The 17912-nt window shown below is 40.0% G+C and overlaps 1 protein-coding gene across 6 annotated transcripts in view; it reads left to right on the top strand.

Moving 5' to 3' along the window:
- Positions 1-17912, top strand: part of adgrd1 (adhesion G protein-coupled receptor D1) — a 30225-nt gene that overhangs the window by 10253 nt on the left and 2060 nt on the right. For all 6 annotated transcript variants that reach the window (XM_079688431.1, XM_079688429.1, XM_079688434.1 and 3 more), the window contains 13 exons: positions 1124-1199; positions 2277-2418; positions 11381-11454; positions 12043-12166; positions 13686-13789; positions 14086-14197; positions 14908-15061; positions 16570-16636; positions 16895-16961; positions 17151-17242; positions 17323-17449; positions 17542-17583; positions 17775-17867. In XM_079688431.1, coding sequence (XP_079544557.1) covers positions 1124-1199; positions 2277-2418; positions 11381-11454; positions 12043-12166; positions 13686-13789; positions 14086-14197; positions 14908-15061; positions 16570-16636; positions 16895-16961; positions 17151-17242; positions 17323-17449; positions 17542-17583; positions 17775-17867 — 1274 coding nt within the window. The remainder of the gene's footprint in view (positions 1-1123; positions 1200-2276; positions 2419-11380; positions 11455-12042; positions 12167-13685; positions 13790-14085; positions 14198-14907; positions 15062-16569; positions 16637-16894; positions 16962-17150; positions 17243-17322; positions 17450-17541; positions 17584-17774; positions 17868-17912) is intronic.

Below are 17912 nucleotides of genomic sequence, written 5' to 3'. Positions count from 1 at the left end.
GTCCAGCTGGGCGGCTCTTGTTGTTTTCCAGTAATTTATTATACCAAGATTTAAGACTGCTAACACAGCATATAGTGTGGGACAGGAGTGCCATGAGAGCTTTGTGTGCCTTTATGGTGCACTGTAGGAATCCAGCTATGACTTTAATGTTGGCAGTTACCCTTTTAATCCGAACTGAAAAAAAGAGAGAGAAAGAGAGCACTTTTTCTCCACTTTTCTCTGTCATTAAAAAGAATGGACTCACAAAGCGGAGTGAGGGAGAGCAGTAATTACGGAGCGCAAAACTATTTGACTTTGTGTTCAGGTTGGATTCCCTTGGCTCCACCTGGCCGCTACATGCACTTCGTGGCCAATTAGCATACAATCACTGGAATAAAACTACTTTTGTAATTCAATACAATGATAATGGAATATATGTTATTGCTTGACACATTTTGGAGCCAAGTCCAAATAAACTCATAGTTCTGAATACCTGGCTGTATGAAATGCTCTAAAGGGAGATTTTATATCCTAATTAGGTCCAGAGCATGCTACACATTTGTGTATTTGGATACTTTATTATATTTTTCCTGATTCTCTCTTTTCCCCAAGAGAGTTGAAGTGGCACCTTGAGATCTCTTGTGGGACTTTCTGGGGGGCATTCTGTCGTAATAATCTTTTGGAAGGTTAAAACTCTCCCGCAGCATGTACACCGCACATGTGTTTGACTTCAGCAAACTCTTGTTGTCACAGTAAGCGGGGCCCGGGTAGAGGGCCTTTGAAAGGAGGAACAGAAACATTAAGGATTTCCTCCAATTTCATTGTTTATCTTACAGTATTGAAATGGGACCAAGTTGCACGATAGCTCAGATTAGGGGAGAGGGAGCCGGACCTCCTGCTCTCCTGGTGAAGTCATGTAGAGGTTTCATCTGATTTCCCAACATCCACTTAGTTTGCGGCCCTTCCCTTTCACCCTTGTGCGAGTCTACGCCTGTCCTATTAGCCTGCCGGTGCTAGCGTGTGGCGACAAGGCGGCGTTAATTAAACTTCCCTCCTTTGTGAGCATTTTAGCAGCCCTGCATCACATTCCCAGCCCACTGGACAGGCCATTCAACTTCTGTATGTTGTGTCTTCATTTCCGCAGCTCAAACCACCATTGTTGGGCTCTTCTACCACAACATGCACAACTATTACAAAGAGATCAGCCCTGTCAAGACAAGGTAAGAGGACGAAAAACACCCAATGTGCAAAGTCAGAAAAACCGGCCTTGAACATTTTTGTTAATCAACTCCTACTTTTGGTTTAAGCCAGGGTTTTATCTTGGTATGTATTCTAAACAACATCTTTCAAGCCATTCAACACACAAAAAAACGTCTTACTCTTTGTACTTCCTGTGTGGGGAATGAAGTCCTAAGGCGCCCCTGCTTCCTGCACCACAGAACCACTGATGCCCGGGGCTAGAGTCTTATCTGTCCCCCTGCATATCTCTAATCTTAACACTCAACCTCAACTGACTGATACACCCTGCTATTAGCTCTACACAGCCCCCCCCCCCCCCCCTCAGTTTTTGTCTCATCACGGGACCAGCTTGTTCCCCTCCGTCTGCAACGTTTATTGTTTTGACCAAACGTGACATAACAATGATTAAGCAATCTGTGTTTTCCAATATATACTTCATAGAAGCTGAAGTACAAAATGTGAAATATGTGAATGTTAATTTTTAAATGTGGCCCGGCTTCTCCGTGGGTGTGAATGTCCCGCTCTGTTTTATGTTAGAGAGGTGATGCTTGTGTGATCCCAATGTCACATATCAGATTGCTTTGAAAAACTATTAAGGCGGCGCTGCTGCTTGTCAGTGTGATTAATAAAATATACAGATGATCAAAGTCCCACTTAAATGCTACTGCTATGGACCCTTGTGTAACACTAATATGTTGATGTGAATACCAGAGGAAAGGGTTGTTTTTTTAATCATATTTGGCACAAACATCCACTTAGACTCAATGGTGATCTGAATAAAGTGGTCAAAGCTCACTGTGGCCCCAAAACATGTTTTAGCTTGATGATTCATATGCTAGATATGACAATTGACACTAATATTGAATAGGATACAATTAAGAAGTGAGGACATTTTGTCCATACAACCTCAAAGTAATAATTAATGTTTTCCGAGATAGCAGACTTTATATTTTCTGTCTTCTGTATTTGTATCAGTGACTCATATTTTTGCCTCTATTTCTTCTTTTCATGCTGCCTTTTTTTCTTACATTCGTTGACCCTCTTCTCTCGTCTTTTAGGATTAACGAAGCGTCTGATTTCAAGGATCATAAAATCCAAGTAGCCAGCTATCTGATTTCTCTGAAAGTGGAACCTTCACCCGCCCTATCAGTCAACCTCTCTGGAGCACCACTCATCAAGATTGTCCTCACACACATCCTGGTAAGATTCAACCCTTATGTACCAGTTCCTTTGCTAATTTGACTCATGTCTTTATCGGCCATTTCCTTTCTGTGTTAGTCAGTCAAACTGGGAAAATGGAATGTTTTTCCACTCAGCGGGCGCAGTTATTGGGTGTGGGACGCCCATCTTATCAGAGGAAGGAGGAACTTGGCCTGTCTGTGTAGCCATATCTCCCCTATAAGAAATCTATCAGCTCTATTTTTGGTGTTCTGTTATGTAGGAAGATGAGTGTCTATCAGTCACTGAGGTTTCTGCAGCTTGGCAACTATCAGCACAAAGAACAAACTCTTCTTTGCCGGGCATGTGGCTTTCAGAAAGTAAACTGATTATGGGCATTTAAACTGCAGGCTAAGGGCTCTTTGAAAGGAACAATAATTTTCTTTTATGAACAACATATTTCTTTCTTTGCTGCTTTATGGCAGGAGCTGTGCCAGTTTTCCATGGGAATTGCAGTTGAAGCTCATGATGAAAATTAACTTTCAAATGTGCAATACATCGCATTAGCTTGCAAAAATCACAAATGTGGCAGTGTTCTTCACGACCATGTTTTAATTATTGCACATTAACAAGATTGTTAAGCCATTCTTTAATCTATATTGTGTTAATATCTTATTAGACCATCATACAATAGCTTTAATGAGGCAGTTGACTGAACCCCTTACAATGTGGTTCTGTTTACAACCCTACAAGAATAATTCACTTTCTCTTTAAGTTAAATACCAACACATTTTTTTCTTTCCTAAGAGCAGAATTGAAAGCCATGCAGCTTCATTAAACAATGGCAATATTGCTTTGTTTGCCTTCATTTCACCTTGTGAAATAAATGTTTATGCTGCAATGGTCTGGCTTGGTTCCTGCAACAATGATTACTATGTTTGTTTAAACAGACACCATGGGAGAGGGCTTATACTATCCTTTGTTATTGGAGTGTTGGAGATGCTCACCAGCTCTCCTGTCTGTTGAGTCAAGGTGTTTCTATTTTAGTTGGATTGCCTTTACCTCTGATGTAAGGTTAAACCAGGCTTCTCACATTCTTTCCCCTTTACCCCATTACTAAAAAGCTGTTATACTTATTACTAACGCACCATGCCAGCATATTTTAGCTTAATTTAGGCTGCATAGCCTGGACGGGGATTTTTATAAAGGACCTGCATCGTAATTTGGCACAGAGCACTCTTGGCTGTGATTGCTTCCAGAGAAAGGATTGCAAAGACCTGTTGTTGGATTTTGTTTAAAAAAAAAGACTATTTTTGGAGTTTTAATGTCTTTGGCAGCTGGTGGATACTTAGCACCTCCCTAGCTTGGAGGCAGGGAGGGCGGCTCTCACAGTAGGAGGCCGACCTTTCCCGTCATTGTTTATGTCGCTCTTTACTGTGTGCACAAGTTAAACCTCAAAGATGTCCACTCATTGCGCCAGTCCAGTGGCCAAGAGTAAGTGATTTGCAACTGACCTCTCCGTTAATCCCCACAAAAACCCAGTGATTTCATTAAAACCTAGCAGGGGCACAGAGTGTGTCTGAAGCAGAAATGTCATCCATTTTCTCTATCTGACACCTGTCTTGATAAAACGTATCGTACAGTGGATTGATGGAGTCACCGACTTGTAAAGAACCTTGTGTCTAACAGGTAACACTCTCTGAAGGTCAAAGCCATGTGGTCGATGTCAGAGTGACCTCGAAATCTAGATTGATGCCCTCTGAGTACACTGAAACAGCCGGTGAGATCATGCCATTCCCAGCTGAGTCAGTCAGAGCCGAGGTGCCGCCATCCCACATTGTGTGGCAAGGAGTGGGTTTGATACCCAGACAAGGTGTTATCAAGGCTGCTGGAGGCCCACATGCTTTCTCACGCCATTGGGCTAAGGCGTTGATTGGACCCTGGCTCCACAAGTGATTTATTACTACTGTCTGACTCAGGTTTAGTTTGAGGGAGCCTAAGGAGCGAAGAAGGAGAGAAAAGGGAGGGTGGGAAGGCATTGGGGTCTGTAGTTAAGCTTTAATAAATGCAAAAAAAGGACCGACATCTCCTCCATTAACTCTTCTTCTATCAAAGAATAACTCTGATGGTATGAAGTGAATTCATGGATTTATTTAATGAGCAACGTGGACTTATAGGGTGAAAACTGAGAGGATTGAAAAAACTGATTTAGACAAGCTGGCCTGACTTTACAGGCTTATAAAGCAATGTGTTAGGGGGCTGCACGGTTGGCCTTTATCTATCCATCATCAATTTGTATTCATTTTATTTCTGATATAATGTAGAACTGCTTGTCATTAACCACTTCTCTATGTTGAATATAAGGCTACAGCTAGCAGGTTGTTATCCTAGCTTAGCTTAAAGATGGGACAGGTCCTTTCGTTCAGAATTTATATCGTTAGTAGAACACGCATTCACACACACACACACACACACACACACACACACACACACACACACACACACACACACACACACACACACACACACACACACACACACACACACACACATACACACACACACACACACACACACACACACACACATACACACACACACACACACACACGCACACGCACGCACACACACATACACACACACTCACACACTGTAACTACTTGATCAATCAATCAATCAATCAATCAATCAATCAATCAATCAATCAATGTTTATTTATATAGCCCAATATCACACATGTTACATTTGTCTCAGTGGACTTCACAGTTTGTACAAAATATCAGTATGACAATATGACACCCTCTGTCCTTAGACCCTCACATCGTATAAGGAAAGACTTCCAAAGAAACCCAAAGGGGAAAATGGGAGAAACCTCAGGGAGAGCAACAGAGGAGGGATCATAGACTGTATATATAAAGGGAGGGATCCCTCTCCAAGGACGGACAGACGTGCAATAGATGCAATTAATGAGACATATTTGTATTTTGTACCATGGTTGTCTACTTATTTGTAGGCCTACTTATTTGATTTGATTACATATGCTCTTGCCTCTTTATATAATGTGTTAGCTTACTGACTTTATTTTTGCCTTTCATCTGCACTGTCCCTTTGCTGCTGTAACACTGTACATTTCCCTTCTGTGGGACGAATAGAGGATTTGTGATTCTTATTCTAGAAACGGGGAAAAAAATAGCATGGCTCTGTCCAAACTTAAGCAAACTTAACAAAATCGCCCTTACAACACCTCTAAAGCTCACTTATTAACACCTTTACATAAATGTACAATTTGCCGGACAATTTCTTGGCTAGCTGTTTTCCCCTGAGTCTTTTGTGCTAAGCTAACTGGCTGCTAGCGGTCCCTTAAACAGACAAACGGTTTTCATACTCTCATCCAACTCTCTCCCAGAAAGGTATTATTATTCAAACCTTTGCTCATACGACATCTTCTTTTCTACTCACATTCAAAATTAAAAACGTGACATCAACTTTACTTTAGTGACTTCAGCATTTCTCTCTCAGTTTAAATATTCACAAAGGGCTCAGAGAGTCTTCCATCAGAACATCAAAGAGAGTTTGGAGGGAAGTGAGGGGTCCGAACAGGAAACTGGGTGGCTTGTGTTTAAAAAGACATCTAGACCTGTTGTAGCTAGTAGATCAATAATTCAGAAACTTTGATAATAAACACGCAAAGGTAACGTAACACTTGATATCCTTGTTGTTAATTCTGATATTAGTCCTTCCTGCCACAATAATAAGCGCCCTTTATTTCCAGTCTTTTTTTAACTCCCAGTACACGCCTAGCTTAAATCTTGTGGGCAAAATATCTCCTTCGTCTCCCCCTCTCTCCCCCTCTCTCCCTCTCTCCCTCTCTCCCTCTCTCTCTCTCTCACTCTCTCTCTCTCTTTCTCTCTCTCTCTCCCAACCACCCACACCCATACATATACCAACACACAAACACAGGCTGTGTGAGCCAACATGCTGATCAATCACAGATGGAGGTCTGGCTATTGCTATTCCTCTCTTGCCAAAAGATTTAGAGTCTCTCTTTATGGCCCCTCACATACAGCCCTCCCTTTCTATCACCACTCAAACCTCGCGACCACCACCTCCCGCTACAGGCAGAGCTTAAGAAGAAAATAGAAAAAGATCCTGATTCTATCCTTACTTTACTTTTTCATTTCTATAGCCTCAGATACAGTTAGGAAAGATTTCGAAGCCTGTGGTTCTTTAATAACTCTTTGTAAACATGTCCCAAAGCATGACAAATTGAAGTTTGTCGATGTCTGGAAAATATATTGTAAATTATATCAATAGCAAGATTACACAAATACATAAGATAACTACTTTCGCAAGGTATCTGCACATCTTTAAAAGTCTAAGCACTTGACAATAATGTTAAATGAGCATACATTATTTTTTTCATTTGGTTTATCCTAATTCATCCTTTAGATATAAATCAGAATCAATTGTATGATTAGTAACATTATTTAAATGATTAATCGTTTCTACATTTTTTAAGCAGAAATGCCAAGAATTCATTGGTTTCTGCTTCTCAAATGAGAGATTTGAGTAGAGTATCAGATGCTTACGCATGTCTTCGTGTAACCTCACAGTTAATGTTATTAATGCATACATTTCATTTCCACAAATGTCAACGACTAAACATTCTTTCTACAAATTCTCACACTCAGTTTTGTAACAAGTTAGTTTCACAGTATTTAATCTCATATATTTCCCCTGTTTGCAAGGGCTCCTAATGCAGGACTCAACCTACAAATGCAAACATGTTCCTAAATAGAAACAGGCCAGAAACCAGAGAAATATTACAGTGGCTTCACGTGAAAGCCTTTGGGAACACATGAAATCATGCATGGAGAATGTCTTCAGTTGTGGGTTAACTTTTAAATGTGTTGTTTTGAGGTATTATTACACGCAGTACAGTATTTCTGTGATGTCAACAGCTCACGTTATCAAAAACATCTCTGTTGTTTCTGTTATTTATTTCTTACAGTAATTGTCCCCGGTTCTACTCACACCCTTCATAACTATCAACACGTCTCGTTGTTTTCTGTGTCTAGCTCAGAGACGGAGCTGAGACCACAGCTGCACGTCTTATTACATTCCCCCTGAAGGCATGATCTCATCCAAGGCCGGTTGTCTTTTGCAGCATGGCCTCAGATTGTTCCTCCACATGCTGTATGTGGATCAGCTTAGGGCTCACCTCCGATGAAAAGCCCTGTGATAACAACGCTGAGATCTGTATTCCATCACAGCCACAGGTGGTGTCAGTTTGATGCTTTTATACTTTGACCTTAAGGTGGTTCAATGGTTCAAGTTTTGAGCTGTGGTTGGTGTTTTTGAGCCCACTGGACTGAGTAATGTTACACCATACCTTGGTGTGGTTTTCCCAGACAAGTAAGGGATAATGTGCAGCGAGGTGTTCATTATGGGGAAAAGCATACCCGACAGGCTCATCAGGGATCTTGATGAAAGTGTTCTTTTTGAACTGCAGGAACTGCTTCAATGGCATTTTTGAGGAGCTTTTTGATTGTAGATTTGAAAACATCGTTGCTTGCTTTAAAATTAGCACAATTCATTATGTCAAACCTTGGAAAGTATCTAGATATCCCTGCCCTAATGCCAAAGTAACTGGCAACTGCAATAAAGTGATTCCTTCCCTTACTATATTTAAGAGCAGTCGATGCACGTAGTTAGTTACTCTGTTGTTATGCAGATCATTTAACCATTATCAAAACTTTGCTACATTTAAGCCAGTCTTTCTCTTGAATCACATTATAACTTTCATGTTTAGTTCACCTCTATGAGTGTAGAAGATGAGGGGTAGTCTTGAAATAATGTTTTGTCATAGTGTAAAGTGTGGTGAGCTCTAACACTGTTATAGGAAAAGGCGAATATCACTTTCTTATTCACTCACACTGTTATGCCATGTTTCCTCCCTGCTCTTTAAATTTAGCACAACCAAAGCCTCTATTTAGACTTCTTTGCTCTTTTGCTCTTGTGGCTATATATTCTTGTACTCATTCAAAGAATGAGTGGGTCTATGCAGGACTTTTTACAAGTGATATTTCATATTTATTCAAGGTCCACTCACTAGCTCTTTATTGTATTTAACTAGTTGAAGCTCATGTTCTAGAGCTGATATCAAGTTCTGGAAAAAGCTGAACTGGTTTCAGTATAGCTTGTATTTTCTGTGTTTGTAAAATAAATGCTAATGCTGGCGCTGAATACAAAGCTGCAAGTTAATCAGTCTGTTATTGTAAGTGTGTAGGCTTGTGTGTGTGTTCATATGTGTACTTGTTTGGTATAACCAGCACTAGCCCATCTGTGTGGAATTGACTGCTGAAACAACATGATGAGGTGTGTTTAGCTTTCTCCATCTTCTCTTTATTTGCGCCTTACTTGAGAACCAGCTGTCAAAAGGCTAAGATTTAAATTAGACTGGAGTTGCCCGATGCCTTGGGATTTGCAGGGACTTAAGCTGTCGCTCTCTGCTGAAGTTGGCCCAACCACATGAGGCAGCGGCTTCCAGCTGTGCCAGTCATGGGAGGCTTGAAAGACACCACAGAGGACGGAGAATCTCGCATTTATACATATGACTAGTTTCTGCATGTCGTCTGTGATTGAAATATTTTTGTGATGCTTAAGAGTGTTTATTTGTATCCCTCATCATTCAACCAACTCAGTCATAAAACGGAATGGGTTAGAGGGGATATAAACGTCAGCCAGTAGCTCTTGTGTTTATGCTTAGTGGTGGAAAGTTACTAAGTATATTTACTTTAAGTGTTTTTCTTTTATTTGAGTATTTCCATGTTCTGCTACTCCTCTAGAGTTCATAAACAATTGGTAATTCTATAGATTAAAGGTATTATATATGTATATGTGATGTCCTGCCCCTTAGTTTATCACTTTTGTGTTGGAGTGCTAGCAAATAGCAGTGCAAATGTTACATAGTGATGTCACTATGTTACATAAGTAAACAAAAGAGTCCAATGGGTTTCAGGTAGGGGGGAGTGTATGGGAGAGAAACTCTGAGATCTTAGCCTCTGCAGACCATTTACAGGCACACAAACATATATATAAATACCTGTATATATAAATAACACCATAGGAAAAGGAAAACCCAAAAAGGCATAATAGGGCCCCTTTTAAATCACCACTGTAGATGAAGCTGTGGTTGACAGCTGCACTGAATGGGCCATAGTGACGTTGAAGCACTAGAAACACCTTGACTATCTCTGGTTTATCAGCCCCTTTATCTCTGAGCCTCTCCTCTGTCAGCCTGTCACTCTGTATCACTCTGCTGTCACTAGGTTTCACCCTCGTCTTTCCTTCTTTTTCCTTATGAGGCTCAAAGTGATTTCCAAGGCAGTGTTTGGCGGCTTCTGCGGTTAATAAAGAACTGAAGCGCCAGCTCGAGTCTTGGCTGGTGAATGAGGTCTCAGGGCACCGAGGGAACAGCGGCGTGCGCACACAGAGCTCGGGCAGATCTCCGAGTGCATTTAAACACTCACCAGTGACTCTCAGGTCCTGGACCCCTCCTCAGATATCAGCTGGAAAACAGGCTGGATCCACCACAAACAGACAGTTGCTATAGAGGAAGCATAGCCAAACAGCTCTCCTTATGTGTGTGATGGTCTACTAGTTGATGTATATTTTAGCTTGTGAATGATTAATTGTTTCCATGAACCAGGGTTTGCACTTCGAGTTTAATTTGGATAATTAGTCTTTTCTAATTGCACAGGAACTTTAAAGGTTCAGTGAGTGTAGAGAGCATGTAAAGAAAGTCTTCCAGTGTGCCAATTACAGCTTTTCTCTCTACCATCTGCTTTCTTTTACACCCAACAAGCAATGTGTCTTATTAAAGCCCACAGGGGAGCAGTGAATTCAGCCAAAGGGTTGCTTGCAGCTCCTCAAAGCTGGTCACCAGCTTGTGATGACGGGGTGCATTTACGGCGCTATCATGGTTGTTGGAGCCATGAGTTGCCTGCTGGGCCCGCACATGAATACGTATCCATTCATTACAATGGCTGAATCTCGAGGGTCACAATACATGATGACAAAAGAGCTGCATGTGCGAAACAGACAGAATGAGAACAAAGATTTGGTTACACAATGAAGTCAACGTATTCTGCTATGCTTTGTAATATGAATCACGGAGCCTATTGGCATGGAAACAGACAGCCTGAGTGTCAGTTTCACTCTTTCGCTCACTTTTTCCAGAAGGAAATAGTGCAGACACAGTCCATCTAATCACACACTCATTCAGTCTGAGAGTCAAGGCTTGGGGAATGAGAAGAGGTGTGCAGTCTCTCCATGTACACCCAACCAGCCAAATGAGTGTTGTTTTCTTCAGATGACAGATTGAGGAGGGTAGTGGTTTGACCTGAAATCAGGGCCAAGCCCCAATTACTGCATTCTTGCACTGTAACCATTAGCTCACTGTCTCTGGGGACTCCAAATCTCCTATTAGGGAACGACATGGAAAAAGTGAGTTATAATCAAATAAGATTCTTGAAGACAGAAAGGATTTTCGCTCTGAGTAATTAGCTTTGCTGAGTGTCGATCTGTGTCTTTAATTTTTTTTTTTTGTATGATCTTAGACCACTTTAGTTAAAGCTTTCTTTAATTGGCCTTAAAACCCTAACAATTTTTTTGAATTTTGTATCAGAAGCTTAATTTACTAAGTATTTTACAACTCTTTAGATACAAAGGCAAATCACACAGTATTTGTTATCTGATGCTTCTTGAGTTAAGCATTTGGATGGAAAAAAAGCCAAGAGTAGGATGGAAAGAACGCTGCTAATTTCTGTCAACATTTTCCAAGTCATCTTTTTGATCAAAGCACATTTTCCAAAGAGGTTGCTTTGAGCTTTGTGTGTAATTTCATGAGCCAGTACAATCCAAAAGCAAATATTTTTCTGTCTCAAACACTTTTATCTTGCAATTAACAATCTCCATTTGATTCAACTTTTTTCTTTTTCAGAGCAAGGAACAGCAAGAGCAAGTCCTAAATCAGAGCAATAAAGTGTTCCTGTACTGTGCCTTCTTGGACTACAGGTGGGTCTGTGTTTGTGATTTATTAGCAGTATGTCTCAATTATTCAGTCGGATGTATAGCCAGATATATTTTTATCTGGATTGTCAACTCCTCGCATATTCTTTACGCAAGTCTAAAAGGCTTTAAATCATAAGAAATTACCAATGATTTGGAAAAGGTGTATTTCCCTTTACTCAAATCAAAAACAGCCAGTGTAACATGTGTTCCAGTTTGGTGTATTTTCAGCAACAGCCCTCTATAAAAAAAATATAGCAGTCTAATAAATGGAGCCAAAACACCATTTAGAAAGCATAAATCATTTTAAAAGGGAGTGTGTTTTAGTTGGACTCAAAAGCTTCCTCACCTTACTCCACTTTGCTCTGAAGCCCAAGAAAAATGTGAATTATTGGATTTCCCTGTCAGATTGCCCCGCTTAATTCAGCAAAAAAGAAATCCCTGAATGCCTCCCACAATACATCATATTGAGTGATCTTTGCCAGCATTGTTCCGATAAAAACGTTCTATGTTTTTTCTGTATATATATATATATATATATATATATATGATTTTATAGTCTCTAAAAAGAATTCCTTCTGTCGTCTTTTTCAGTTCAAATGAGGGCATATGGTCCAACGAGGGTTGTGTACGCTCAGATGGAAACTTGACGTATTCTGTGTGTTTGTGCAACCACCTTACCAACTTTGCCATACTGATGCAAGTGGTGCCCTTAAAGGTATGACATGTTATCTTCTATTTAAATCTGCCTTTGTATTTTTTTCATCAGGCAGCTGTTATCCGAGCTAAAAGGAGAGTAAACAACCCAGAAAATCTGCTGCATATAAATGCCTGTTTAACTCCATTTATGTTGGATGTGTAACGGGTAACAGTTCTCTGATATGATGAAATGTAGAATGGAGTCATTGATACGTTATGTAGTTATAACTGGTCAAAATGTCTGCTTTGAAAAAGGTCCCATTGAGATTTAATGGTTTTAGGAAAACAGTAACCCTTCTACTACTATTTAGAGGAAGGTTTATCTCTATAAGTGTGTCCTTCCTTCTGTGTCTCTGTCACAAAATAAGCACAGTTGTAGGAATTGGACATGGTTTACCACACAGTAAACCACCAACCAGAAGCCCCCGCCACTTCTGCCTTTGGACAGTTTATCGTTCTTCCTGTAGGTCAAATATAAGCAGACAGTCAAAATGTCGGTTTCTCCGGTGGTTTTATACAGAAGTGCTACGGACAACCATGATTAAGTGTTGTTCTTTTGGGTCGCTGCACAGGTCAGTGACCACACTCTCTTAAAAGACTAAGCTGTCCTTTATAAAACATGTGGGATAACACTCACTCTTTTCTCTGGCCACTGTCCTGCTCAGGATTTTACTTTTGCATTATATGCATGTAGAGCAAATTGTAATTCCACACCTGTGTTCAAAGTCACCACAACCTTTGCTCACCAAGAATATGAGCTATGAGAGTGTGATCAACATCTACAATGGCGGCTTTAAATAGAAAGAGGACTTTTAAGCCAAGTGCGCCGTTGCTGTATTTAAGGAGCTGAAGTCTATTTGATGCTATACTTTCCCTCAGCCAGTCTCTAATTAGTGGGCTGCCTCGATCCTCAGCTGCGAGGGAACATCCCACATATCCCTTTTCTGGAAGGCTGAGACTCCTCTGCTCTCTTAATGACAAGGTACACGTGAAGACAGTTAATGGAGAATCAAACCCAAACCTTTAAAATAGCCTGAAGTCCAAAACAACATCAGTGCTCTTGGCCATACGTCATACTGTACGTGCAAACAAAGAACCACAATCAGTCACTCTTTATCTTCTTGAACAATGCCGTTTTTGCATATCTCTAAGTCGTTGCCAAAAAGCATTTGACTTCACATTTACAGTCACTCCATGCACCTAATCTATGAATGTCTTTCATCTCGTATGGTTTTGATTCCAACATCTGTGTTTTATCCACAGGAGGATTTAAATTGTTTTTATAAGCTTTACAACATTATGCTCAGTCTTGGAAAGTGGACTGCCTAAGAAATACTAATGTGAGACTAAGTATTGTGTTCATTATTTTAAACTCCACAGCGGGGCCCCTTTGAATTGACTGGCTAATGATACAGTCTGAACTAGCTTCGCATTTGCTATGTGGAGCATAATGTACCCACCCACCTTGCACTGTAGACAAAATAATAATGTTTTTAGTTGTCCTGTCCATTGTTGATGTAATGTGTCTCTGCACACAGCTCACCACTGGCCACAGGGTGGCACTATCAACCATTGGTTATGTTGGCTGCTCAATATCCATCTTCTGTCTCGCCATCACTCTGGTCACTTTTGCAGTTCTGTCGTGAGTATCATCATTTTATCTACCTCAATTGTACAAAATGAACCTGTTGTATTTTGTATATTCAGTTTTGTTCTTGATTTGTCTTTATTTGTATTCTAGTATAACTAATATGTGTTTTTATTGTCTATATTTAATAAGTTAGCTTATTCTTTATTTTGCATGCTTTTCTTTACCGGCTATGCCACTTTTTTGCTGTAACACTATACATTTCCCCACTGTGGGAGTAATAACATATTTCTGATGCTAATTTCTCAAAGCATTACAGCAGTTTATGTGATGTTGTGTTGCCTCTGTAGGTCAGTGAGTACCATCCGTAACCAACGCTACCACATCCACGCGAACCTGTCCTTCGCCATCCTGGTGGCTGAGATCTTACTGCTCATCAGCGCCCGCTTTGAACCGGGCACGGTACGTCCACAGTACAGATTATGAAGATGATGATTATGAAGATGAAGATTATTATTAAGGGATGATGGGATGAGTACCTTGTTATTTATTCTAACAATATTCAAATTATTAAATTGAATAATGAGAGTTTGTTATCACTTAATTGATTTATCAAGTGAACTACAGTCTAAAACCAAACATTTAGTTATTTTAACAACCAATTACATTTTAGACTTCTGAAAGATAAAACTAATATCATCTACTTGTGCAACAGAAAGTAAGATAAAGAGATCAAGCAGAACAATGCCTATAAACAGGGGTGCACATAAGTGGTACGCAGTTACGCATGCGCGGCAACAATCTGAAATGCGTACCGTCACTTGTGTCACAAAGCTCATTTGCGTACCGACGTAATTGTGAAGCTTTTCCAGAAGGCAGTTAGATCACCGGACGACAGAGTCGGTTTCCGTGTGCACAGACAGGGCTGCTGTTAACGTCGGTCTGTACAGCAGCACTGCGCTAAAAACAGCTGATCACAACGTTCACACGCTCTATGGTCACGAAGCCCCCCCCCTGGAGTACCAAACACTGACTCCAGGTACTCATCTGAGTACCTCACTGAGAAAGTTGTGCGCACCCCTGCCTATAAATATGAATTCATGCATGAATAAAAAATGTAAAGGAGAATGTATTGTATGTATTGATACCCTTTTTGTTTTTGTTTGTCCCAGCTGCCATGTAAAGTCATGGCTGTCCTGCTTCACTTCTTCTTTCTGAGTGCCTTCGCCTGGATGTTGGTGGAGGGCCTCCACCTCTACAGCATGGTGGTCAAGGTGTTCGGCTCTGAGGGCAGCAAACACTTTTACTACTATGGCATCGGCTGGGGTAGGTCTGCTCAGCACTCTTTAATAACTACACTTAGATGGAAAACCCACATGAAACAAATGCACCTCTCAGTCTATTAGATATTATATCTGATTTTTGCAATGTAGCCTCATTCTGAAGTGACTTTAATGTCTTTCTGGGCTGGCAGAAGTCACTCTGTGAATAAAAACATGGTCCTCTTTTGGCTATGACTTGGTATCCACACATACCTTCCCTTGAGAAGTATCCGATATTGCTCCATAAAAAGACATTACCTTGTCCTCTTAAGATCTGCTTAAAAATTAGCTTTCTTCCACTACACATCAACTCATGAATGGAACTGTATATTAATGTTCCTTTGCACATGAGGGTCAGTTCAGGACTGTGACCAGTTTACAGTGGAATATGATATTGGCCTCATTTAAAAAATAATGTGAACAGCAGAACAAGGAAAAACTGGATCTGCGCAGTAAATCCGAATTGAGCACTTAAGCTTACAGTGTGAACATGTCTCCTTTCTTTTCGGTATTTTCCCATTTATGTGTTTAGGAAAATAACACATCATCTATTCTAGAGTATATTATGTCCTTCCTGTACTTCATGCCAGACCCTTACTGAGCTTTAGATATGATTTGACCCTTTTTAGGTGACCTTTCTGGTCAAATATAGTTTGTGTGAGTAACTATGAGCCTGATGAATAAATCTGCTTTGAGTTACATTCCAGCATAACAATTGCCTCTTCTGATCTGAGGGAACCGAAGTTTGATGGACAGATAAAAGAAATCCGGGACATACGTATTCTGTCTTTGGATGCTAGGGAATGCAAAGTTTCTCCTTCACATGCTGAACCCATTAGTAGAAAAGCGATCCCTTTTTTATTACTTCCTTTCTTCAAGCCAGAGTGATTTTTCATTTTGTGTGGCCAACTGCAAATGATATGCTGGAGACTTGTCTGACACTGAGAAGTATATTTGTTATACATGAAAAGTAAACACTTGTTTTATAATTAATTGCTGTTGCTATCAGCCATGATAAAGGCTGTTGACTGCTATATCTTTCATTTCCTCTTCAAAATAACAGCTTCCCTGTAGAGCATGCTGGAAAGCTTTGAGCTAAAACATCAACAAAAAAAATATATATACTTGTCAGAGAAATTAGCAATGCAGATCCCACAGTTCTGATTGCCGAAAAAAAAATGTATTCAGATGTTATGCTTATGGCGGTGTTATATGTCATAGATTAAGAAATCACAATATGTTGCCCTGCTTAGAGTATCATAATGTATTGCAAAATAGTCAATCTTAACCTCTGTTTTATGATAAGTATCATATCCCCAGATTCTTGCAGATAAAAAGCCGATTATAATGAAGCTTCCATGATAAATTAAGCCGATTACGTACACAGTGCAATGAGAGAAATAGGGGTTCGATGAGGCCCCATATCCCATTGCCCTAAAGTTTGTTAACACAGCCAGGTACTTTGTGAGATCTTTAGTGAATGTGTATGTTTGTTTCTTTGTTTATCATCAGGCTCTCCACTGGTGATATGTGTTGTGTCCATGACATCAGCTCTGAACAGTTATGGCGAGGTTGACAAGTAAGTGCAATTAGAAAGATTGTCTGAGTTATATGAAAATCATTTATTCCCTCAAACCTCAGTGACATTGCATTACAATGACATCACCTGTGGTAGAAATTGAATGCCTCATCTGTTTTCAATGTTATTCAAAAGTTTTTAAGTCAACTATAACTACACATGTCATTCCATATTTACATTACAGTATTATAGCATTACTCGTTGGAAGGGAACATGTGTGATATTTTGTATTTCTCACCCCTGTCTTTGCTTTCTCAGCTGTTGGCTGTCATTGACGAATGGAGCCATCTGGGCATTTGTGGCACCGGCTCTGTTTGTCATTGTGGTGAGGAATTTACAACAATTAGCATTTGTCATTTTTTACAGTTCCCAATTTCCTGCATAATTTGCTCTACAAACTATATGTCGTTGTCATTCATAGACCTGCAGTCTTTGTGATGAGAAAAATGCATTATCTTACCTCCTGTGCCACTGTGTTAGAAATATTGTTTTGTAAATAATTGATTACTTCCAGGTGAACATTGGCATACTGATATCTGTGACCAGGATCATTTCTCGGATCAGTGGAGAGAGTTACAAGGTTCATGGAGATGCCAATGCAGTCAAGTGAGTCTATTTGTCTTAAAAAAAATAAAAAAATTATCTTATTAAAAACTAATAATGTTTTTTTCTTGCTTTGTTTCAAGGCTGACAGTAAAGGCAGTGGCTGTTCTCCTTCCTATACTCGGCATTTCCTGGATCTTTGGCGTTCTCGCTGTCAACACTCACTCATTGCCCTTCCTGTATATTTTTGCTGTATTCAACTCGTTACAGGTACATTTTTCACTAGGGGATTTTTCTACACTAAATCTGTGCAGATATTTGTGAAAATTATGCTGAGGTTCACTTTTTCTCCTTCTCTTTAGGGATTCTTTGTGTTCTTGTTTCACTGTCTTCTCAACTCTGAGGTATGGTGCTGAATATAATAAATGTTTGTGTTAATTTGTTGATGCTTACAAGCTCATTGAGATTTTATAAACTAGAAGAAAGAAGGGAAAATGTTCTCTGTTGCAACCCCAATTTTTTATTTACAGTTATATGATGTCTTCTGGCTGACATTTGTCTCCATTAACTGTTATGACTTCGCTTCTTCCTGTAGGTCAGAGCTGCTTTCAAACACAAAACCAAGGTGTGGTCTCTCACCAGTAGCTCCATCCGAAACATTAATGTGAAGCCATTCAACTCTGACATTGTGAGTGCTGGCGTTAAAGATTTGTTCCAACAAAAAAGAGCTTTT

This window comes from Notothenia rossii (genome assembly GCF_949606895.1).
Source record: "Notothenia rossii genome assembly, chromosome: 6".
Taxonomy (NCBI): Eukaryota; Metazoa; Chordata; class Actinopteri; order Perciformes; family Nototheniidae; genus Notothenia; species Notothenia rossii.
Note: the sequence above shows the minus strand (reverse complement) of the source record. Positions and strands in the feature narration are given on the sequence as shown.